The sequence below is a fragment of the Agaricus bisporus genome (genome assembly GCF_000300575.1).
Source record: "Agaricus bisporus var. bisporus H97 unplaced genomic scaffold AGABI2scaffold_4, whole genome shotgun sequence".
In the NCBI taxonomy this organism is placed as follows: domain Eukaryota; kingdom Fungi; phylum Basidiomycota; class Agaricomycetes; order Agaricales; family Agaricaceae; genus Agaricus; species Agaricus bisporus.
Window position 1 is genome coordinate 391,011 of NW_006267367.1, and position 23,186 is coordinate 414,196.

The 23,186-nt window shown below is 50.5% G+C and overlaps 2 protein-coding genes and 1 non-coding gene across 3 annotated transcripts; all 3 read left to right on the forward strand.

Moving 5' to 3' along the window:
* Window positions 1-1,141: 1,141 nt before the first annotated feature.
* AGABI2DRAFT_68456 (hypothetical protein) lies at window positions 1,142-17,364 on the forward strand (the record flags this gene model as incomplete). The annotated part of the gene is made up of 3 exons (XM_006459791.1): window positions 1,142-1,579; window positions 11,643-11,731; window positions 17,238-17,364. Coding segments are annotated over 3 exons (654 nt in total), but the record flags the coding sequence as incomplete, so codon positions are not given.
* AGABI2DRAFT_t43 lies at window positions 6,440-6,512 on the forward strand. The gene has a single exon. It is a non-coding gene; the product is annotated as a tRNA-Tyr (tRNA).
* Window positions 17,365-19,652: 2,288 nt separating the features above from the next.
* Window positions 19,653-21,680, forward strand: AGABI2DRAFT_142267 (hypothetical protein; the record flags this gene model as incomplete). Its single annotated transcript, XM_006459792.1, has 3 exons — window positions 19,653-21,037; window positions 21,077-21,522; window positions 21,643-21,680. 3 exons carry the CDS (start codon window positions 19,653-19,655, stop codon window positions 21,678-21,680), a joined length of 1,869 nt encoding a protein of 622 aa, XP_006459855.1.
* Window positions 21,681-23,186: the final 1,506 nt, after the last annotated feature.

Sequence of the window (23,186 nt, forward strand, 5' to 3'; positions counted from 1 at the left end):
TAAGTCTGATGCGGTGGTCCCCTCGTGGGCCGACCATGTCAATCTCGACGAGCTGAACGAGAATCAGCGTCAATTCCTCTTCGCCAACTCAGGATCAGCTCCGGCCATCCTGGCTACTCTTCAACACAAGGGGTCTATCACCTCTTGGAACCCTCCTCGTGGTGGCCCGCTGGACGTTCGTCCATTCGGCCCGGATTCTATCATCCCCGCGCCCAACACTGATTGGGATGCCGATGGGGGTGAACTCTTCGACCTCCCCGGAAGTAGTCTGGACCCTGCACAGACCACTTCTACTCTTGGTAAACGGCCCCAGCCACCCTCTCCTGCCCCCTCCACCTCGCTTGCAGCTGGCACTCCGCCGGCTAAGGCAGGTGATGATCAAGACATGCGCTCACCCGAGTCACCCACCCCCGCAAGCGCCCCCTTTTGGGGTGTTTACTTCAGGAATCTAGAGAACGCACTGGCCACTCTGGACCCCACACACCACCAGTCGGCGCGGTACCTCGGTACTATGCTCACTGGGTTGCAGAAGATAGTGCGCGATGAGCGCTATCTCTCCCTTCAGGTTGACGGCGGTTTCACCGTTGCCGACCTCATTGATGCCTTGCCGCACAGGTCTAGTGTGGTCCAGCCCCCCCACCCTCCTCGTGTTCCGGAGACCGGCCCTCGGCCTACCTCCAAACCCCCTCCTAAGAAGGTCAAGTTTAACCCGCCTTCTCCCCTTGCCAAGAAGGCGAGTGCTCCAGCTTCGGCTGATAGTGCACCGCCTATTCTTTCCCAACGACCGCCTCCGTCTCAGGCCCCGGCCGTTTCCGTCCGCACCCCGCATGCCAAGACTCCTGTCCGACGCAAGCAGGGCAAACACACAGTCCACGGCCCGTCTCGCCGAGGCATTATCATCTCCCCCCCGAGGAATGTTCGTCTCGGGGCTCACAAGTTCAAGGTTGAATTTATCAACAAACTCAACAACCTCCTACTCACTGATCTGAAGGTCGACGACCTTCTTATCGAACATGCTGCTGAACACGGGATATCCACCTTCCTCGCCACCACCCGTGTCCCCACTCCCGCTGAGTGCGCGTTCGTGCTTAAACACGTGCGTGCACACTTCGTCATTGAAGGGAAAGATAACGCCGGTCCGATCACCCTATCCACTCCCACGTCCACTTCTTATCTCAAGATCGTGGACATTCCTATCACCGATCCTAAATCAAAGGATTGGCTCAAAGCCACGGACGTCACTCTCTCCGAAGCGATGCTCGCATCTCCAGTCGGATCCTCGCTAGCCGACATCATCAAACACGTTCGCCTCATGCGAACCTCCCCTCATTCGGATTCATGCATAGCGTGGGTCGACATCTCCGACACCGTCTCGGGAACTTCTGCTAAGAAGTTCATTGGGAAGTTTATTTCTGTGGCACGCAAGAACTGCAAGATCCTCGGCGCTCGCCCCCACTCCGGTTCCGTCCTGTGCACTCGGTGTTACAGGTGGGGCCACCACTCATCTCAGTGCCGCCGCCTCGGTGTGCGCTGCCCTCTATGCGGAGGCCCTCATCGCGAGGACTCTCACTCTCTCATGGTGCCCGACGACAAAGTTGCACACCGACACTGCGTGAACTGTACCGCTTCCAAGCGGGAAAAGCGCAGCCACTCCGCTACAGATAAGGCTTGTCCTTTCTGGAAGCATCGGTTCGATCGGGAATGGCTTCGCAAGCAATTCCCAGCAAAGTGACAGCGTGTGTATTAACGTGCGTTATTTTTAGTAGATGTTTCTTTCTATTTTTACACTCTCTCTTCTTTCTACGGCGGGTCGTTACCTCGGCCTTTCTTACGGACCGTTATGTAGTCCTTCTTCTTTGATATTTCCTTTCCAAGTCTCTCTGTTAAACCCTGTTGCCAGCGTTTGACCTTGTCACGCGTCAGGGGGGGGGTCACCTTTGTAGTCGTAGCTGGCAGGTGTACGTAAAGCCGGGGGAACGCGTCATGGCACCCCACGTATGAGTAGTATTGAAATATATTACATTGATTAAAAAAAAAAAAAAAAAAAAAAAAAAAAACTTCATAGCTAGTCTATAACTCCGGGGATCAGCACCCGAAACGGCTCCAGCAAACTCAACTTCACAGTACTCAGAGTCAGCTAGCAGAGCAGCTTCGTCATCCGAGTCAGAGTCATTACCAGCTAAGTCTGGTTGTTTGAGCTTCCACCACTGACCAGGAGGCTTCCGAACTCGCCCAGTACGTCTAGGAACGTGAGGGGGCTCAAGGGGCGCTCCGGCAGTAGGAGGAGTGACTGGGAGAGGAGGATGGATTTGTGGAGGAGTGACTGGAGGAATCAAGGGAGGAATTACTGGAGGAATCAATGGGAGAGGTGGTAGAGGTAGAACTGGCTTCTCTTCAGGAGGAACTGAAGTGGACGGAGTGGGAGTCTTAGGACGAGCAGGAGGGAAGTGATTATCACCCCCTTCATCCTGTAGAGGTGGCAGTCCCGAGTATGATGATGTATCATTAGGAGTTTGTAGTGACTCTGGTGTGCAGGCAAATGACGGGACAGCCTCGAGTTGGGCTTTAGAAGTGCCCGGAAAGTATCTCTCGTCAAAGTCAGCTCTCTCGGAGATCACGGTTCGCTTTGTGACTGGATTGTAGAATTTCCAGCCTTTGTAGCCAGCCGGATAGCCAATAAAGACACACTTCTCGTAGTGAGGTTGGAGAGAATTTCGCTTATCTCGTTGTACATGGACATATGATGTGCACCCCCAGACCCGGAGATGTGAGACATCAGGTTTTCGCTTATAGAAAGCTTGGAAGGGAGTGGTGCCTGAAAGCGAAGCAGTAGGAAGCATATTCCAGACATGGACCATAGACGAGATACATTCACCCCAGAACGAAGCAGGTAGCCGAGATTCCGAGAGCATAGCAGTGATCCTCTCTCCCATAGTCCTATTAGCCCGTTCATGTTAGAGTGAGCAAGCAGTCTACAAGTGTTACTGGTGGACTTAGATATATGCGGACGAGTTTAGTCACATGATAGCTTAGTCATGTATGGTTGAACTTCCCTGTGGACGCTTCAGAGGCCTTAGCTTCTTACAGTGTATCCACAGGTGAGTACAAGTTATTAGAACTTAATACAGCTTCTTACAGTGTATCCACAGTTTGTCCTTGGGATTGCTCAGTCAAATTCCTATCCGATTGACTCGCTTCTAGGCTCGTTAGGATCGCCACTGCAACCGCTATCGTTCTACGTATAACAGGTTATGGGCCCCGGCTTCTAACAGCCTTCAAAACGCGTTTTTTGCCACTTTCTACCATTCTTCCCTCTATATCTCAACTTCTATCCCTTCCCCCGCACTCAAATCGACATCTATGGCCTCGCAATCGCGCACACATGCTTCCTACGCATGGGCCACCATTTCCACCCGTTTTGGCGCGTCTCCGACGCGTCTGAGAGCCTCTACATCGACCACAACTCCCTCTGACAGCCATACACCCTCTCCACACTCTCTGGGACCGATTTCCGGCCCTAAGAACGCGTCAATCGCTTGTTCCTTTTGTGGGAGGGTAGGGCACATGCCTAGGAGGTGCAGGAAGCAAAAGAACGCGAAAAAACGCGCTCAGGGGCGCTCCAGACTGCCTGGAACTCAGGATATACCATCTAAAAGTAATGTCACAGGGCCACTTGGCCATCTGAGTGGGATAGGTGCAGCTCTTCCAGCTGTCAAGACACCACCCACTCCTCCTGGGGATGTTTCTACTGGTTCTGGCTCTCCTGGCTCTGATATTCCACTGAGAGCATCCGCTCTTGGTGCTTATTCCTCTCCCTCATCCTCTCCTTCATCATCTTCCTCACCATCCTCACCACTACAGCTTGATGCTGACTTTTTCTGGCTGGCTGATACTGGTGCTACATCCCACATGACTCCTCACCGCCATTGGTTCAAATCCTACTCCCCTCATCGTATCCCTATCCGCCTTGCTGACAACTCTACTGTCTATTCAGCTGGTGTAGGGTCGGTTGTCTTTCAACCGGTGGTGAATGGAAAAGAGACTAGAGCGGTCAAGTTTACGAGAGTCCTTCATGTTCCTGACCTCAGGAGTAATCTCCTATCATGCCTCTACCTTGCCCGACACAAGGGCTTCAACATCACTATCTCCGCTCAGTCTATTGACTTCCAATGCAAAGGGATTTCGCTTTTCACGGCCACTATCCATTCCAACAACTCTGCTGAGCTCGACGGCTCAACTCTCACTTCTGAGACTGCTTTCTCTGTCTCTACTCTCCCGGTTGACCTCTCACTATGGCACCGCCGCTTCATTCATCACAACTACACTGATGTGAAGTCTATGATCAGTAAGGACCTTGTTTCCGGGCTCAGACTCGAGTCTAACTCCTGTCCTGACTCTATCTGTGAGCCGTGCTTGGCTGGCAAAATGCATTCCCTCCCTTTTCCCTCTTCTTTGAATCACAATCGCTCTCCTCTCGAGCTGGTGCATTCAGATCTTCACGGACCGCTCCCAGTCGCTTCACACTCAGGCTACAAGTACTGGATCACCTTCATTGATGACGCGACGTGTTTCTGGGCAGTCTATCTGCTCAAAGCTAAGTCGGAGGCATTTGAAGCCTTCAAAGTCTACAAATCCTGGGCTGAGACTCAACTCGGAGTCAAACTGCGAGCACTACAGGATGACAAGGGAGGTGAATACATGTCTAATGCTTTCAAAAGCTTTACTGAGCTTGCTGGCATCGAGAGACGTCACTCAACTCGGAACCGGCCTCAGCAGAATGGTCTTGCTGAACTGTTAAACGTAGAACAATAGCGGTTGCAGTGGCGATCCTAACGAGCCTAGAAGCGAGTCAATCGGATAGGAATTTGACTGAGCAATCCCAAGGACAAACTGTGGATACACTGTAAGAAGCTGTATTAAGTTCTAATAACTTGTACTCACCTGTGGATACACTGTAAGAAGCTAAGGCCTCTGAAGCGTCCACAGGGAAGTTCAACCATACATGACTAAGCTATCATGTGACTAAACTCGTCCGCATATATCTAAGTCCACCAGTAACACTTGTAGACTGCTTGCTCACTCTAACACACCCCCTTGATCTAGCCAGTCTACTCAAGTCCTAATAGAGGAACAGCAAACTCAACTACCTTCTTTGCCACAGCCTTGGTAAGGATGTCGGCCACTTGCTCGTGAGTCGAAACATATAAAGGATCTATGAGTCCTTCTTCAACAGCCTCCCGGAGCCAGTAGAAGCGCAGGTCTAGGTGTTTCATGCGTCCATGATGCTCTGGATTCTTGGCTACACTGATTCCTGACTTGTTATCAACGAAGAGAGTTGAAGGGAGTGTCGGAGGAAAGCCAAACTCAGTCAGGATATTCCTAGTCCACTTGATCTCTTTGCCAGCCTCGACGGCAGCAACAAACTCGGCCTCAGTGCTCGAGAGAGTCACAAATGGCTGGCGCTTAGAAGACCAGCCCACAGCAGCTCCCGAGACTAGAGTCACATAACCACCCGTAGCTCGACCTGTAGCCTTGCAGGCTCCGTGAGAGGCGTCAGAGTAGGTAGTGAAGAGTTCCTCAGAGTCACTAGCTCGGTAGACCAGTTTGTAGTGCATAGTCCCAATGAGATAGCGGAACAAGTGCTTGACTGCAAGCCAGTGAGCTGGAGCTGGGTTCGAGTTGAACCTCCCGAGATAGGAGACAGCATAGGCAATGTCGGGGCGAGTCATAGTGGCCAGATACTGAAGGGCACCTACAGCATTGAGATAAGGAACTGACTTCATCTCAGCCTGATCCTCGAGTGAAGGAACAATGTTGGAGAGCTCAGATCCCGGAGCGAGTGGAGTGGAAAGTGGATTAGCATCATCCATATTGAAGCGTTCTAGGAGCTCCTTGATGTAGTGCTCTTGCGAGAGGGAGATGGAGCGAGTAGAAGAGTCCTGAGTGACCTGAATACCCAGCAGAAGTGTAGTAGACCCGAGATCACGGAGTTTGAAGTGCTTGGACAGCTCAGAGACAGCCGAGGCCATGGCAGCATCACTTTTCGAGACAAGAGTAATGTCATCAATGAATACTGGCACAATGACCTTGATGTCACCTTTGGAGTAGATGTAGATGGAGCTGTCAGAGCGAAGCCTAGAGTAGCCAATGCCTTCAAGGACACCCCGGAGTTTCTTATTCCACTGCCTGGCAGCCTGCTTGAGGCCATAAAGCGATTTACGCAGCCGAAAGACCATGTTAGGACTACCAATGTGATAGCCCTCGGGTTGGCGCATATAAATCTGTTAGGTGATGACAGGACAAGTCACCTGACAGTTCGGAGCTCTGTGCTCTCACATAATCTGTACTGTGCCTCAGCCCCTGCAGCAGGCCCTCAGTCGTGGGTTCCACCTCTAGGCCTAAGATGTATACATATAACATCTTAGCTACTATATACTAAGATCATATAGCTCAGTGGTTAGAGCTTCCTAGTGTAATTGGGATGGTCCCAGGTTCAAACCCTGGTGTGGTCACTTTTCTATCTTGACAAAATCTCCTCTTCGAGTTCCCCATAAGTAAAGGCAGAGGAGATGTCGACTGAACGCATTTTGTAGCCTTCTCTAGCTGCAAGAGCAATAATGAGGTGTAGTGATGCAGGACGGAATGTAGGGGCAAAGACCTCGGTGAAGTCGAATCCAGGACGTTGGGAATAGCCCTTAGCAACGAGACGAGCCCGGTAGCGCTCAATTGAGCCGTCGGCAAGTCGTTTCACTTTGAACACCCAGCCAGAGTTGACTACCTTCTTGCCTGGAGGCAGTTCCATTAACTCCCAAGTTCCGTTAGCCTCGAGATTGAATATCTCAGTGTTACAAGCCTCAGTCCAGCAATCCGAGTCAGGAGACTTCATTGCTAGTCTATAACTCCGGGGATCAGCACCCGAAACGGCTCCAGCAAACTCGACTTCACAGAACTCCGAGTCAGCTAGCAGAGCAGCTTCGTCGTCAGAGTCAGAGTCATTACCAGCTAAGTCTGGTTGTTTGAGCTTCCACCATTGACCAGGAGGCTTCCGAACTCGCCCAGTACGTCTAGGAACGTGAGGGGGCTCAAGGGGCGCTCCGGCAGTAGGAGGAGTGACTGGGAGAGGAGGATGGATTTGTGGAGGAGTGACTGGAGGAATCAAGGGAGGAATTACTGGAGGAATCAATGGGAGAGGTGGTAGAGGTAGAACTGGCTTCTCTTCAGGAGGAACTGAAGTGGACGGAGTGGGAGTCTTAGGACGAGCAGGAGGGAAGTGATTATCACCCCCTTCATCCTGTAGAGGTGGCAGTCCCGAGTATGATGATGTATCATTAGGAGTTTGTAGTGACTCTGGTGTGCAGGCAAATGACGGGACAGCCTCGAGTTGGGCTTTAGAAGTGCCCGGAAAGTATCTCTCGTCAAAATCAGCTCTCTCAGAGATCACGGTTCGCTTAGTGACTGGGTTGTAGAACTTCCAGCCTTTGTAGCCAGCCGGATAGCCTATAAAGACACACTTCTCGTAGTGAGGTTGGAGGGAATTGCGCTTATCTCGTTGTACATGGACATAGGCAGTGCACCCCCAGACCCGGAGATGTGAGACATCAGGTTTTCGCTTATAGAAAGCTTGGAAGCGAGTGGTGCCCGAAAGCGAAGCAGTAGGGAGCATATTCCAGACATGGACCATAGACGAGATACATTCACCCCAGAAAGAAGCAGGCAGCCGAGATTCTGAGAGCATAGCAGTGATCCTCTCTCCCATAGTCCTATTAGCTCGTTCAGCAAGACCATTCTGCTGAGGCCGGTTCCGAGTTGAGTGACGTCTCTCGATGCCAGCAAGCTCAGTAAAGCTTTTGAAAGCATTAGACATGTATTCACCTCCCTTGTCATCCTGTAGTGCTCGCAGTTTGACTCCGAGTTGAGTCTCAGCCCAGGATTTGTAGACTTTGAAGGCTTCAAATGCCTCCGACTTAGCTTTGAGCAGATAGACTGCCCGGAAACGCGTCGCGTCATCAATGAAGGTGATCCAGTACTTGTAGCCTGAGTGTGAAGCGACTGGGAGCGGTCCGTGAAGATCTGAATGCACCAGCTCGAGAGGAGAGCGATTGTGATTCAAAGAAGAGGGAAAAGGGAGGGAATGCATTTTGCCAGCCAAGCACGGCTCACAGATAGAGTCAGGACAGGAGTTAGACTCGAGTCTGAGCCCGGAAACAAGGTCCTTACTGATCATAGACTTCACATCAGCGTAGTTGTGATGAATGAAGCGACGATGCCATAGCGAGATGTCAACTGGGAGAGTGGAGACAGAAAAAGCGGCCTCCGAAGTGAGAGTTGAGCCGTCGAGCTCAGCAGAGTTGTTGGAATGGATAGTGGCCGTGAAAAGCGAAATCCCTTTGCATTGGAAGTCAATAGACTGAGCGGAGATAGTGATGTTGAAGCCCTTGTGTCGGGCAAGGTAGAGGCATGATAGGAGATTACTCCTGAGGTCAGGAACATGAAGGACTCTCGTAAACTCGACCGCTCTAGTCTCTTTTCCATTCACCACTGGTTGAAAGACAACAGACCCTACACCAGCTGAATAGACAGTAGAGTTGTCAGCAAGGCGGATAGGGATACGATGAGGGGAGTAGGATTTGAACCAATGGCGGTGAGGAGTCATGTGGGATGTAGCACCAGTATCAGCCAGCCAGAAAAAGTCAGCATCAAGCTGTAGTGGTGAGGATGGTGAGGAAGATGATGAAGGAGAGGATGAGGGAGAGGAATAAGCACCAAGAGCGGATGCTCTCAGTGGAATATCAGAGCCAGGAGAGCCAGAACCAGTAGAAACATCCCCAGGAGGAGTGGGTGGTGTCTTGACAGCTGGAAGAGCTGCACCTATCCCACTCAGATGGCCAAGTGGCCCTGTGACATTACTTTTAGATGTTCCAGGCAGTCTGGAGCGCCCCTGAGCGCGTTTTTTCGCGTTCTTTTGCTTCCTGCACCTCCTAGGCATGTGCCCTACCCTCCCACAAAAGGAACAAGCGATTGACGCGTTCTTAGGGCCGGAAATCGGTCCCAGAGAGTGTGGAGAGGGTGTATGGCTGTCAGAGGGAGTTGTGGTCGATGTAGAGGCTCTCAGACGCGTCGGAGACGCGCCAAAACGGGTGGAAATGGTGGCCCATGCGTAGGAAGCATGTGTGCGCGATTGCGAGGCCATAGATGTCGATTTGAGTGCGGGGGAAGGGATAGAAGTTGAGATATAGAGGGAAGAATGGTAGAAAGTGGCAAAAAACGCGTTTTGAAGGCTGTTAGAAGCCGGGGCCCATAACCTGTTATACGTAGAACGATAGCGGTTGCAGTGGCGATCCTAACGAGCCTAGAAGCGAGTCAATCGGATAGGAATTTGACTGAGCAATCCCAAGGACAAACTGTGGATACACTGTAAGAAGCTGTATTAAGTTCTAATAACTTGTACTCACCTGTGGATACACTGTAAGAAGCTAAGGCCTCTGAAGCGTCCACAGGGAAGTTCAACCATACATGACTAAGCTATCATGTGACTAAACTCGTCCGCATATATCTAAGTCCACCAGTAACACTTGTAGACTGCTTGCTCACTCTAACAACAATAGAGTTGTCTGCTAGTCGGATGGGGATTTTGTGACTGGTATATGACTTGAACCAGTGCCGGTGAGGAGTCATATGAGAAGTGGCCCCTGTATCTGCTAGCCAGTGGAAGTCAGCATCGAGCTGGAGAGGTGTAGAAGGCGAGGGAGATGATGAGGGATAAGGAGTACTTGCATTGCCAGCAAACTCGGACACCCGTTGCGCTTTTTCGGGAGCCTGAGAGCTAGAGCTCCCAGACTCTTCCTGAGCCTTGTTAGCCCTCTTGAACGGTGTTCTAGGCTTTTGTGCGTCCTCCTGTGCCCGGGACTTCGCTCTCTCGAAGGTTTTGCATTCAGCAAACTTGTGGCCCTCTCTCCCGCAGAAATCGCAGGTTTTCGTCGCAAATTGGGAGCCAGAGCGAGCTGCAAGAGCCTGGGAGGTCCCAGAGGCGTCCTGAGCGCGTTTTCGACGTTGTAAGTCCTCAGTGACAAAGGGCTGGTGGACTGTAGTCTTGTCCAGCTTGCGTTATGAACCGTGACATATACGGTTACATTTCTCATAGTAATTACTACATCTGTAATTACAATTATGCTTACCTTTTAGTGTACTCATATTTCGCTATCTTGATTGTGATTTTCTTACATACTCTATTGATCCGCTTTAATGATCCGGAAATAGTTTATAATTAACTTTCTATAATTATCGTTCACTTGTTCTGTTTCTATTTTAGTTTGACGAAAACTTCTTTATAATTCCCGAGTCGTCCCCGAGTCGAGTCTCGGTACCTTAAGAAGTTGATCTTAGTTATATATAGAGTACTTGTAAAACATATATAAGACGCTCAACTTTACCATGTAGAAACAATGTTTCTACTTGGTTAGGTGGAGACTTGAATACAAAGTCTTAGTCTAACTATACGCTTGAACCGTCAGACTTAATTGCTAAGCTCTATAAACCGCTCTCAAGCTCTTAGTACTATAACGGCGCATTTGAGTTACTCTTCTTGATTCATCAAGGAGGTCTCCTTTGTTACACTTTAGAACTCTGAGTATTTCTATCGACGTAACGCCCCAGCTTAGGACCGGGCCGGGGTCACTATAACAGCTTGTCCATAAGCAGTAGGGACAATGTGAAGCCGGAAAACTCGTCCGGGAGCGCTCTGATGAGAGCCATAGAGGCTAGCTCATCATCTAGCTGCTCTAGAGTGAAGGAAGAGGGGCGGAGTTCCTTGATTTTTCATTTAGAGCTCTCTACTCTGTTGATAAGTGATTGGAGGGACTCCTCCTCGAGTTTCCTGATAGAGAAGAGGTCATCATAGGCATTAAAACACATTCCAGCCCTTTTCTGACGATGTACAGACTCTAGAGCCTCCCACATCATCACTGGACTGTCCTGGATGCCCTGGAAGTGAATCCTCTGCTCCTGCTCAACCATGAGGTATAGCCAGCCTGCACAACGCTTCTTGAACCTGTACCACTACTTTCCTCTTTTGGAAGTCTCAGTGGCAACTAGTTATGAGTAGCAACAAACAATCTGCAATGGATATTGACACCGCCGGCGACGACGGTGACTGGTCTGATGAGGAAGTTCCGGAGGGTATGCTCAGGTCTCAACTTGGGCGTGCTCTCCTTCAAGCAGCGGGTCGTATGGAAGACGAACTCGAGCTCCCGGCGGCGTCTCGTATGACGGCGCCAACACCTTCGAGGCGTTCTGGGCTCCCAGAATCCTCCTCTCCCCTCACTCCCTTGTCGTACGCTTCGGATTTCCGAGGCTTCGCCAATCCACCCCCGGCACCGTTCCCGTCGACCCCGACACCGACACCGACCTCCACCCCCTCCACTGGGCATTCCCGCGTTCTGACCGCTGGTCAGAAGGGAATGCTCAAACTAGTCAACACCTCGATCATCATGTTGGATGACATCGAGCCTGAACACCCGCTTTATGCACCGTTTACGGACTGCATACTACGGGCGACATACACTCTCATCAAGCGGCGCGATCTTGATGGGTACAACACTTCCTCCGTCGCGGGCATCGGCTCTTTCTCTGAGCAGCTCGCGAAGATTATCGGAATGGCCGATCCGCCTCCACGGGCATTCGAACCAACCCCGCCCCCTCCTACTCCCTCGGGTACAGCCATCCCTCGGCCACGGTCTCCGTCGGCCGACATGGACATGACCCCGCGTAAATCGAAGAAGGCGCAGCCGACCCCCCCTCCTCCACCCCAGCCACCCGTTTTTGGAAAGGACCCTGTCCCTTCCAAAAATAACACATACGCCAAAGCCGCTGCCAACCGTCCCTCCAAACAGCAGCCTCCGCCCCGTCCTCAGGCTCCAGCCGCTCCCGCAGCCGTCGCCCCCGCCCCTGCGTCCAAGCCTCCGGGCAGAAAGCGTAGGGCTCGTCACACTTGCCACGGTGCTTCGCGCCGCGGTGTGCAGCTCACTCCCCCGGCCGGATCTTCTGTCTGCGCCGCCCACGTGTCCCCGGCCATGCTGGCTGAAATCAACACCCATCTCCAGAATGACGTCAAGTCTGACGTCATTCTTGAACACGCTGAGGACTCTGGATCCGGCATTTGTTAAACGTAGAACGATAGCGGTTGCAGTGGCGATCCTAACGAGCCTAGAAGCGAGTCAATCGGATAGGAACTGACTGAGCAATCCCAAGGACAAACTGTGGATACACTGTAAGAAGCTGTATTAAGTTCTAATAACTTGTACTCACCTGTGGATACACTGTAAGAAGCTAAGGCCTCTGAAGCGTCCACAGGGAAGTTCAACCATACATGACTAAGCTATCATGTGACTAAACTCGTCCGCATATATCTAAGTCCACCAGTAACACTTGTAGACTGCTTGCTCACTCTAACACACCCCCTTGATCTAGCCAGTCTACTCAAGTCCTAATAGAGGAACAGCAAACTCAACTACCTTCTTTGCCACAGCCTTGGTAAGGATGTCGGCCACTTGCTCGTGAGTCGAAACATATAAAGGATCTATGAGTCCTTCTTCAACAGCCTCCCGGAGCCAGTAGAAGCGCAGGTCTAGGTGTTTCATGCGTCCATGATGCTCTGGATTCTTGGCTACACTGATTCCTGACTTGTTATCAACGAAGAGAGTTGAAGGGAGTGTCGGAGGAAAGCCAAACTCAGTCAGGATATTCCTAGTCCACTTGATCTCTTTGCCAGCCTCGACGGCAGCAACAAACTCGGCCTCAGTGCTCGAGAGAGTCACAAATGGCTGGCGCTTAGAAGACCAGCCCACAGCAGCTCCCGAGACTAGAGTCACATAACCACCCGTAGCTCGACCTGTAGCCTTGCAGGCTCCGTGAGAGGCGTCAGAGTAGGTAGTGAAGAGTTCCTCAGAGTCACTAGCTCGGTAGACCAGTTTGTAGTGCATAGTCCCAATGAGATAGCGGAACAAGTGCTTGACTGCAAGCCAGTGAGCCGGAGCTGGGTTCGAGTTGAACCTCCCGAGATAGGAGACAGCATAGGCAATGTCGGGACGAGTCATAGTGGCGAGATACTGCAGGGCACCTACAGCATTGAGATAGGGAACTGACTTCATCTCAGCCTGATCCTCGAGTGAAGGAACAATGTCAGAGAGTTCAGAGCCCGGAGCGAGGGGAGTGGATAGAGGATTAGCATCATCCATATTGAAGCGTTCTAGGAGCTCCTTGATGTAGTGCTCCTGCGAGAGGGAGATAGTGTGATGAGAGCGATCCTGCTTCACCTGAATGCCTAGCAGAAGAGTGGTAGACCCGAGATCACGGAGTTTGAAGTGTTTGGACAGCTCAGAGACAGCCGAGGCCATAGCAGTATCACTTTTCGAGACAAGAGTAATGTCGTCAATGAACACTGGCACAATGACCTTGATGTCACCTTTGGAGTAGATGTAGATGGAGCTGTCAGAGCGAAGCCTGTGTAGCCAATGCCTTCAAGGACACCCCGGAGTTTCTTATTCCACTGCCTGGCAGCCTGCTTGAGGCCATAAAGCGATTTACGCAGCCGAAAGACCATGTTAGGACTACCAATGTGATAGCCCTCGGGTTGGCGCATATAGATCTCTTCTTCGAGTTCTCCATAGGTGAAGGCAGAAGAGATGTTGACTGAGCGCATTTTGTAGCCTTCTCTAGCTGCAAGTGCAACAATGAGGCGTAGTGAGGCAGGACGGAATGTAGGGGCAAAGACCTCGGTGAAGTCGAATCCAGGACGTTGGGAATAGCCTTTGGCAACGAGACGAGCCCGGTAGCGCTCAATTGAGCCGTCGGCAAGTCGTTTCACTTTGAACACCCAGCCAGAGTTGACTACCTTCTTGCCAGGAGGCAGTTCCATAAGCTCCCAAGTTCCATTAGCCTCGAGATTGAAGATCTCAGTGTTGCAAGCATCAGTCCAGCAATCCGAGTCAGGAGACTTCATTGCTAGTCTATAACTCCGGGGATCAGCACCCGAGACGGCACCAGCAAACTCGACTTCACAATACTCAGAGTCAGCCAGCAGAGCAGCTTCGTCATCCGAGTCAGAGTCATTACCAGCTAAGTCTGGTTGTTTGAGCTTCCACCATTGACCAGGAGGCTTCCGAACTCGCCCAGTACGTCTAGGAACGTGAGGGGGCTCAAGGGGCGCTCCAGCAGTAGGAGGAGTGACTGGGAGTGGTGCATGGATTTGTGGAGGAGTGACTGGAGGAATCACAGGAGGAATGAATGGAGGAATTACTGGAAGTGGTAGAGGTAGAACTGGCTTCTCTTCAGGAGGAACTGAAGCGGACGGAGTGGGAGTCTTAGGACGAGCAGGAGGGAAGTGATTATCACCCCCTTCATCCTGTAGAGGTGGCAGTCCCGAGTATGACAATGTATCATTAGGAAGTGGTAGTGACTCTGGTGTGCAGGCAAATGACGGGACAGCCTCGAGTTGGGCTTTAGAAGTGCCCGGAAAGTATCTCTCGTCAAAATCAGCTCTCTCAGAGATCACGGTTCGCTTTGTGACTGGATTGTAGAACTTCCAGCCTTTGTAGCCAGCCGGATAGCCTATAAAGACACACTTCTCGTAGTGAGGTTGGAGAGAATTGCGCTTATCTCGTTGTACATGGACATATGATGTGCACCCCCATACCCGGAGATGTGAGACATCAGGTTTTCGCTTATAGAAAGCTTGGAAGGGAGTAGTGCCCGAAAGCGAAGCAGTAGGAAGCATATTCCAGACATGAACCATTGACGAGATACATTCACCCCAGAAAGAAGGAGGTAGCCGAGATTCCGAGAGCATCGCAGTGATCCTCTCTCCCATAGTCCTATTAGCTCGTTCAGCAAGACCATTCTGCTGAGGCCGGTTCCGAGTTGAGTGACGTCTCTCGATGCCAGCAAGCTCAGTAAAGCTTTTGAAAGCATTAGACATGTATTCACCTCCCTTGTCATCCTGTAGTGCTCGCAGTTTGACTCCGAGTTGAGTCTCAGCCCAGGATTTGTAGACTTTGAAGGCTTCAAATGCCTCCGACTTAGCTTTGAGCAGATAGACTGCCCGGAAACGCGTCGCGTCATCAATGAAGGTGATCCAGTACTTGTAGCCTGAGTGTGAAGCGACTGGGAGCGGTCCGTGAAGATCTGAATGCACCAGCTCGAGAGGAGAGCGATTGTGATTCAAAGAAGAGGGAAAAGGGAGGGAATGCATTTTGCCAGCCAAGCACGGCTCACAGATAGAGTCAGGACAGGAGTTAGACTCGAGTCTGAGCCCGGAAACAAGGTCCTTACTGATCATAGACTTCACATCAGCGTAGTTGTGATGAATGAAGCGACGATGCCATAGCGAGATGTCAACTGGGAGAGTGGAGACAGAAAAAGCGGCCTCCGAAGTGAGAGTTGAGCCGTCGAGCTCAGCAGAGTTGTTGGAATGGATAGTGGCCGTGAAAAGCGAAATCCCTTTGCATTGGAAGTCAATAGACTGAGCGGAGATAGTGATGTTGAAGCCCTTGTGTCGGGCAAGGTAGAGGCATGATAGGAGATTACTCCTGAGGTCAGGAACATGAAGGACTCTCGTAAACTCGACCGCTCTAGTCTCTTTTCCATTCACCACTGGTTGAAAGACAACAGACCCTACACCAGCTGAATAGACAGTAGAGTTGTCAGCAAGGCGGATAGGGATACGATGAGGGGAGTAGGATTTGAACCAATGGCGGTGAGGAGTCATGTGGGATGTAGCACCAGTATCAGCCAGCCAGAAAAAGTCAGCATCAAGCTGTAGTGGTGAGGATGGTGAGGAAGATGATGAAGGAGAGGATGAGGGAGAGGAATAAGCACCAAGAGCGGATGCTCTCAGTGGAATATCAGAGCCAGGAGAGCCAGAACCAGTAGAAACATCCCCAGGAGGAGTGGGTGGTGTCTTGACAGCTGGAAGAGCTGCACCTATCCCACTCAGATGGCCAAGTGGCCCTGTGACATTACTTTTAGATGTTCCAGGCAGTCTGGAGCGCTCCTGAGCGCGTTTTTTCGCGTTCTTTCGCTTCCTGCACCTCCTAGACATGTGCCCTACCCTCCCACAAAAGGAACAAGCGATTGACGCGTTCTTAGGGCCGGAAATCGGTCCCAGAGAGTGTGGAGAGGGTGTATGGCTGCCAGAGGGAGTTGTGGTCGATGTAGAGGCTCTCAGACGCGTCGGAGACGCGCCAAAGCGCGTCGAGGTGGTGTTCCAGGCGTGGGGAGTGTGTGTGCGCGGTTTCGAGGCCATAGACGTCGATTTGAGTGCAGGGGAAGGGATAGAAGTTGAGATATAGAGGAGAAAATGGTAGAAGGTGGCAAAAAACGCGTTTTTAAGGCTGTTAGAAGCCGGGGCCCATAACCTGTTAAACGTAGAACGATAGCGGTTGCAGTGGCGATCCTAACGAGCCTAGAAGCGAGTCAATCGGATAGGAACTGACTGAGCAATCCCAAGGACAAACTGTGGATACACTGTAAGAAGCTGTATTAAGTTCTAATAACTTGTACTCACCTGTGGATACACTGTAAGAAGCTAAGGCCTCTGAAGCGTCCACAGGGGAGTTCAACCATACATGACTAAGCTATCATGTGACTAAACTCGTCCGCATATATCTAAGTCCATCAACAACCAAGTGTAGACTGCTTGCTCACTCTAACAGCATTTTCATAGCCGCGAGCTGAGTCCCCACTTCTTCCGAGACCGCGTGTGTTCTCAAACACAAGTCCACTCCTGTCACCTCGACTTCCTACCTCAAGGTTATCGACGTGCCCATGATCCCCGCCGAGCCGAAGGTTTGGCAATCCACTCAGCGCAGTGCGTTCACCAACGCACTTTCAATTTCTCCGGTTGGCAAGGAACTCGCCATTGCCATCAAACACGCCGTCCGTTTCATGCGGACATCGGCCCATAGTGACACTTGCGTCGCTTGGGTCAACATTTGCGATTCCGTCGCGGGCACTTTGGCCCGCTCTTATATCGGCAAGACGATCGTCATCGGCGGTCGCAATTGTCAAATCCGCGGCGCAGCTCCACGGCCCGGCTCTGCCTTGTGCACTCGGTGCATGAGGTGGGGTCATCATTCTTCCGTATGCCGATCAAAAGGCATACGCTGTCCACTCTGCGGGCTCCCTCACTCCGAAGCCGCCCATCACGAATACTGCGCTCATTCCAAGCGCGATCCAGAAGCTAGGTCTTGTGTCAACTGTAGTGCGGCAGGCAAGACCAAACGCGACCACTCTGCCACGGACACTTCGTGTCCGTTCTGGCAGAACCGATTTGATAGGGATTGGCTGAGGCGCCAATTCCCTAAGAAGTGATCAGCGCGCGTCAAAACGTGTTTCGGGGTTAGTTGCTGGGTCGGCCTCCCAACATTCGTTTTCATTTTCTTATGTCTACTTTCCGCTTGATATGATTAGGTCTCGCGTTCCGGTACTAGGGGTGGTCCGTACCTGACTGTTAGGTTTGTCCCGGGGTCGCACGCCGATGTACCATTCTCTTTCGATCAGACTTCTATTTTTCTTTTTATCTACGTTAGCACTTGACCACGTCGCGCAGGATATGTTTTCTTTTTCTCTTGGTAACGCATCATGGCAACCGTATTCTCAGCATGTTGTACATAGTGTTCGCATGTACTTATATCGCTGGAATAGAAGGCTCGAACAGCCACTTGATTACAAAAAAAAAAAAAAAAAAAATAGCCAGCCTGCAGCCTTGTCCAAGCGAGCCTCAAATGCGTCCAGAGCGTCCGCTTCGGCCTGGGTAACAGGGCTAGAGGTGGAGGGAGCTTTCTGCCTGCCAGAGACAAGTCTCCAGAGCCCAGAGGCTCTCAGCCATGCCTCCATCTCTCCAGACCAGGTGGAGTAGTTCTCCTCATTGAGTTTTGCAAAGGTGGGCGATCCGGAGGCCATTGGAGTCGAAATGAGGGCAGGGGAAGTGAAAGAAGTTGAAGGGCAGGAAAGATGATTGGGGAAGAGGTGTGGTTGTTGAAGTAAACGTCGTTTTTTAAGCGTTAGAAGCCGGGGCCCATAACCTGTTCAACGTAGAATGTACGCGACGCAGTGGCGATCCTAACGAGCCTAATAACGAGTCGAACAGATGGGAATGGAATGAGCAATCCTAAGGACAACTGTGGACAGACTGTAAGAAGCTAAGGCCTCTGAAGCGTCCACAGGGAAGTTCAACCATACATGACTAAGCTATCATGTGACTAAACTCGTCCGCATATCTCTAAGTCCACAAACTACACTTGTAGACTGCTTGCTCACTCTAACACTATCACATTGGTAGTCCTAACATGGTCTTTCGGCTCCGTAAATCGCTCTATGGTCTCAAGCAGGCTGCTAGGCAATGGAATAAGAAACTCTGGAGTGTTCTCGAGGGTATTGGCTACTCTAGGCTTCGCTCCGACAGCATGATGCTAATCCTCTATCCACTCCACTCGCTCTGGGATCTGAACTCTCTGACATTGTTCCTTCACTCGAGGAGCAGGCTGAGATGAAATCAGTTCCTTATCTCAATGCTGTAGGTGCCCTTCAGTATCTGGCCACTATGACTCGTCCCGACATTGCCTATGCTGTCTCCTATCTCTGGAGGTTCAACTCGAACCCAGCTCCGGCTCACTGGCTTGCAGTCAAGCACTTGTTCCGCTATCTCATTGGGACTAGTCCATTTGATCTCTTTGCCAGCCTCGACGGCAGCAACAAACTCAGCCTCAGTGCTCGAGAGAGTCACAAATGGCTGGCGCTTAGAAGACCAGCCTACAGCAGCTCCCGAGACTAGAGTCACATAACCACCAGTTGCTCGACCTGTAGCTTTGCAGGCTCCATGAGAGGCGTCCGAGTAGGTAGTGAAGAGTTCCTCAGAGTCACTAGCTCGGTAGACCAGTTTGTAGTGCATAGGAATATTCTGACCGAGTTTGGCTTCCCTCCGACACTTCCTTCGACACTCTTCGTTGATAGCAAGTCAGGAATCAGTGTAGCCAAGAATCCAGAGCATCACGGGTGCATGAAACACTTGGGCCTCCGCTTTTACTGGCTCCGGGAGGCTGTTGAAGAAGGACTCATAGATCCTTTGTATGTTTCTACACACGAGCAAGTGGCCGACATCCTTACCAAGGCTGTGGCAAAGAAGGTAGTTGAGTTTGCTGTTCCTCTATTAGGACTTGAGTAGACTGGCTAGATCAAGGGGGTGTGTTAGAGTGTGAGCAAGCAGTCTACACTTGGCTGTTGATGGACTTAGAGATATCTGGGTGTTGTGGTCACATGATAGCTTAGTCATGTATGGTTGAACTCCCCTGTGGACGCTTCAGAGGCCTTAGCTTCTTACAGTGTATCCACAGTTTGTCCTTGGGATTGCTCGGTCAGTTCCTATCCGTTTGACTCGCTTCTAGGCTAAATCGCTTGGAAACTCCAACCGAGGATTGACGCCTAAACAGAAGCGCCTCCTCTACATTTCATGCATACAACCAATAGCAACCTTTGGACTATGCTGTTGGTACAAACCGGGAACGAGAGCATTCAAAACTAACATCAAGATGCTCCGTCTCACTCACAATCAAGGGGCGCGCTGGATTACAGGCGCGTTTCGAACTTCTCCTATGGGAGCCATGTCGGCCGTGGCTGGTCTCATGCCTCTCCACCTCCAACTCAAGAAGCTGTTTGAGAGATTGGTTATCCGCATCAACACGCTTCACCCGAATCATCCCGTTCTTTCATTATTAGAACGGCGAAAAGCCAAAGGATCTACCTTACATCCAAATGCCTTGGAACGCAAGTCCAAGACGATCCGCAATGTCATCAAGTCTCCGCTTGACTCGGTGATTGACAACCCTTCCTCAGAGATATTCGACCCCCTCTCTGAACATATCAAACCTGGACATCGGCTTGTGGACCGACATCCAGACAAAGTCAAGTTTGTGCTCATGCCAAAGAATCGAGATGACAGAGCCGAATACCACAGCAAATTGAACCTTGCTCCCGTAACGGAACCAAACGCCTTGCATCTGTTTACAGCAGGCGTCAAACACAAGTTCGATCCGAGCGTACCTATACCGCATCAAACTCACTCGCACATAGCGCTTGTCACAGTCTTCAAAGGACAAGCAATAACTTCTAAAACGAGGGCCGCCGGAAGGCGGGTCAACAATGAAACAATTGTCGGATGGTCTACATTTCTGGCATTAATCAAAGCGCACAAGAAGCTTCAAAAAGGATGGCCTATTTCCAAGGTTGTTCTTTACACTACGTCCCAGTTGATTGTCAAGAATCTGATGTCAACTAATTCCAAACCGCTCGGATCACAGCTTTCCATTGCTGTATCCTTAGCCTTCGATGCCATTGCTACAGACTTCCCAGAAGTCAATATTGAAGTGCGAGGCTTTAACAAATCGTGGGCCACGGCTCCGGGTACCTATACTGAGGACTCGGGAATGTTACAGCCGTTGGCTCAAAGAGCATATTATTCAGCGGAGACCGCAAGGACGTTTACAGAGCGCTCTCTTTCTTTCCCTCAATCTGCTTCGTATCACTACACGAGACAGAAAACAACGCGAGATGCCATTTACTTATGGCATATAGGTTTCCAAGGAGTCTGCACGCCGAGCAAGCTGCCACCACACATGCTGTCTTCGGATAGTAGAGGAACGCGCCGAGGACTTTTAGTCCGCTCGTTAGGATCCAACGTGCCGCCACCACACATTCTGCCTTCGGGTAGTATAGGAACGCGCTCAGGACTCGGGAACACTCTAAGCGGGCCGCCACCACACATGCCGTCTTCGGATGGTAGAGGAACGCGCCAAGGACCTTCGGTCCACTCGCAAATACAAGGTTCACCATATCATATCCAGACTTGCTTCAAAGGTAACAGCTGGTATGGAATTACTGACAAAGAAGGCAATGAAGTACTTCCGAGTCACCTTCAAGGCGGCCCATGGTTCCAAACATACCAAGGAGTCAAGGCTGCCAACAATTCGCCACTCTTCGCTCGTCTCATGTGAGTCATGTGCAATCATGCACCGATAGGGGAATATAGAGTGAGGTTCTTCCCTAAGGAGCCTTACAAATCATGCCAATGCGATCTCAAGTCACTGGAGACGCGTCAACATCTACTAATGGTCTGTCCTCTGTTCGTGAGGCGGATCAACCACTATGACTTGGATGGAATCACCACGATTAGAGGCCTTATCCTCTTCCTCCAAGACAATCCCCAAGCGTTCAGTTTCGAACCACCGGAACTTCCGCGACATGCAGATGAAAGCTGGCCGGCGTATAGAAGAGAGTTGGAGTTGGCTAGAGATACGGAGAACAAAAGGAGGAAAGAGAAGAGGCTTCCTCCACTGACCGGACCGATCTTCTTGCACGAGTCGATCGAGTTCGTGAGGCACTGGAACGTATGGGAGATAGATGATGGATGGGGAGACATCTTCTGTGCGATGGAGAGAGGGATTAAGCCTGTGTCGCAGGCGGTGTTGAAAAGAGGTAGAAGAGGGTTATTTTTCTTTTATCTCGTTTATGAACGTTTCTGTTTCTTTGTCTATTTAGCTGTACTTGTATTCAGATTCGAAATGGCTCTTGTTTCTTTTTCTTTTTCTCTTTTAGCTTCGACCTCGTCAGCTGGATACTTTCGCATAGTGTAGTTAAGTACAGGTGATGAAAAGTACGGGGAACGCGTCATCGTCATGGCACCCTTTAAGTAGTTTTGAAATAAACTATGATGATTACAAAAAAAAAAAAAAAATGGATAACTCCTTACCAACCAGCGAAATAGAAAGCGCTGTGACGGCCATCGCCGTTTCACGCCTGAAAATCAGCATAGCTAGGCAATTATCTATGATTCTGCCTCTAGCTACAGGTCCTCCACAGACAGCTTGTACTGATAACACCCTTTGGACTACACGCTTGACATATCAACTATGTAGCCCTGGCTCCTGCTTGGGAAAACTGTACCAGCAGGATAAAGATAGCCACTAGCTAGAAGGACTCAAGTCTAACTAGGGGAACTATGCAGCATATGTGTATAGCTAGGATAAAGGTCACCGTGACGCTTTGAAGCTAGCAAAGAATCCCGGTATCTGATGCTTACAGTATCTATAACACTATCCTATCAGAGATAGCTCCATTAAGAAGGGAACCTCAGATCAACTCAGGAGTGGTCGGCTAGCTCGCTTAGGCTATGGCCATCACTCATCAGAAATCCCATCATTTGAAATTGGACCCACTAGCTAGCCAGAGATAGCGGCTAGACCTTCATCTGAGATCTAGCCAGATAGTTCTGGAAGCGACACACATGTGTACAGGGTTAGGATACTCCGTCCTTGGTGGACTCAGAGCCATATGGCAACCAACGGAGCATAGCTAGTACCGATGGGTAAACCAGACCCGCAAGCTAAGCGATGGGCTGCAACACATGCAACCTCAGACATGATTGGGATGGGATATCCACATTCCCCAGCCCATGACCCTACCATATGATACCCAAAAACCATAGATTTCGTCATTTGTTTATTATTTGTTTGTAGTATGTGTATTTCTCGAATATATAAACTCCAGCTAGCGGCAAGAACAGACAAGGAACCCCTTGCCTACGCTAGCTTGGAAGTATTGTGTATTAGTTACCGATCTACTAAGTAAGGAGCCAAAGCTTTAAGGTCGTTTCTTCGGTCCTAGACCCAGTTCAGCATCAGCACGTCTTAGACGTTGTTCAGTGGCCAGAATTCACTAGGTTGCCAGTGATAAGATAGTTTAAGAGACTAGCTTGGTCGACATCACAGCTTATATCTGAGTGAGGTATATGTAAGTCAGTGGCTTCTTCAGTTGTAGTTGCGGAGTCAGTGGCTTAGTTGGCGAACTTTGGCATTGCAGCTCTTCACTAAACGTCATTGGTTGGTACATAGCTTGGCTACAAACGCACGTAGCTCGAGTTCAGGGACTTTACACACTTCGACTTAGCTTAAAGCTAGAGCTTGTCAGGGACCACCTGTTGTTTATTTGAATATTATTTGATTTTATACTTCTTTTCGAGACCTTTATATTGATTTACCTCCCCACAAATTCGCATTTCGAGTTACAGTATTGGAAGCTTGGTGTGGTTATCTTATAGCTACGCTTTGTATTTCATTTCTGCCTCTACAGCGTGTTGGTAA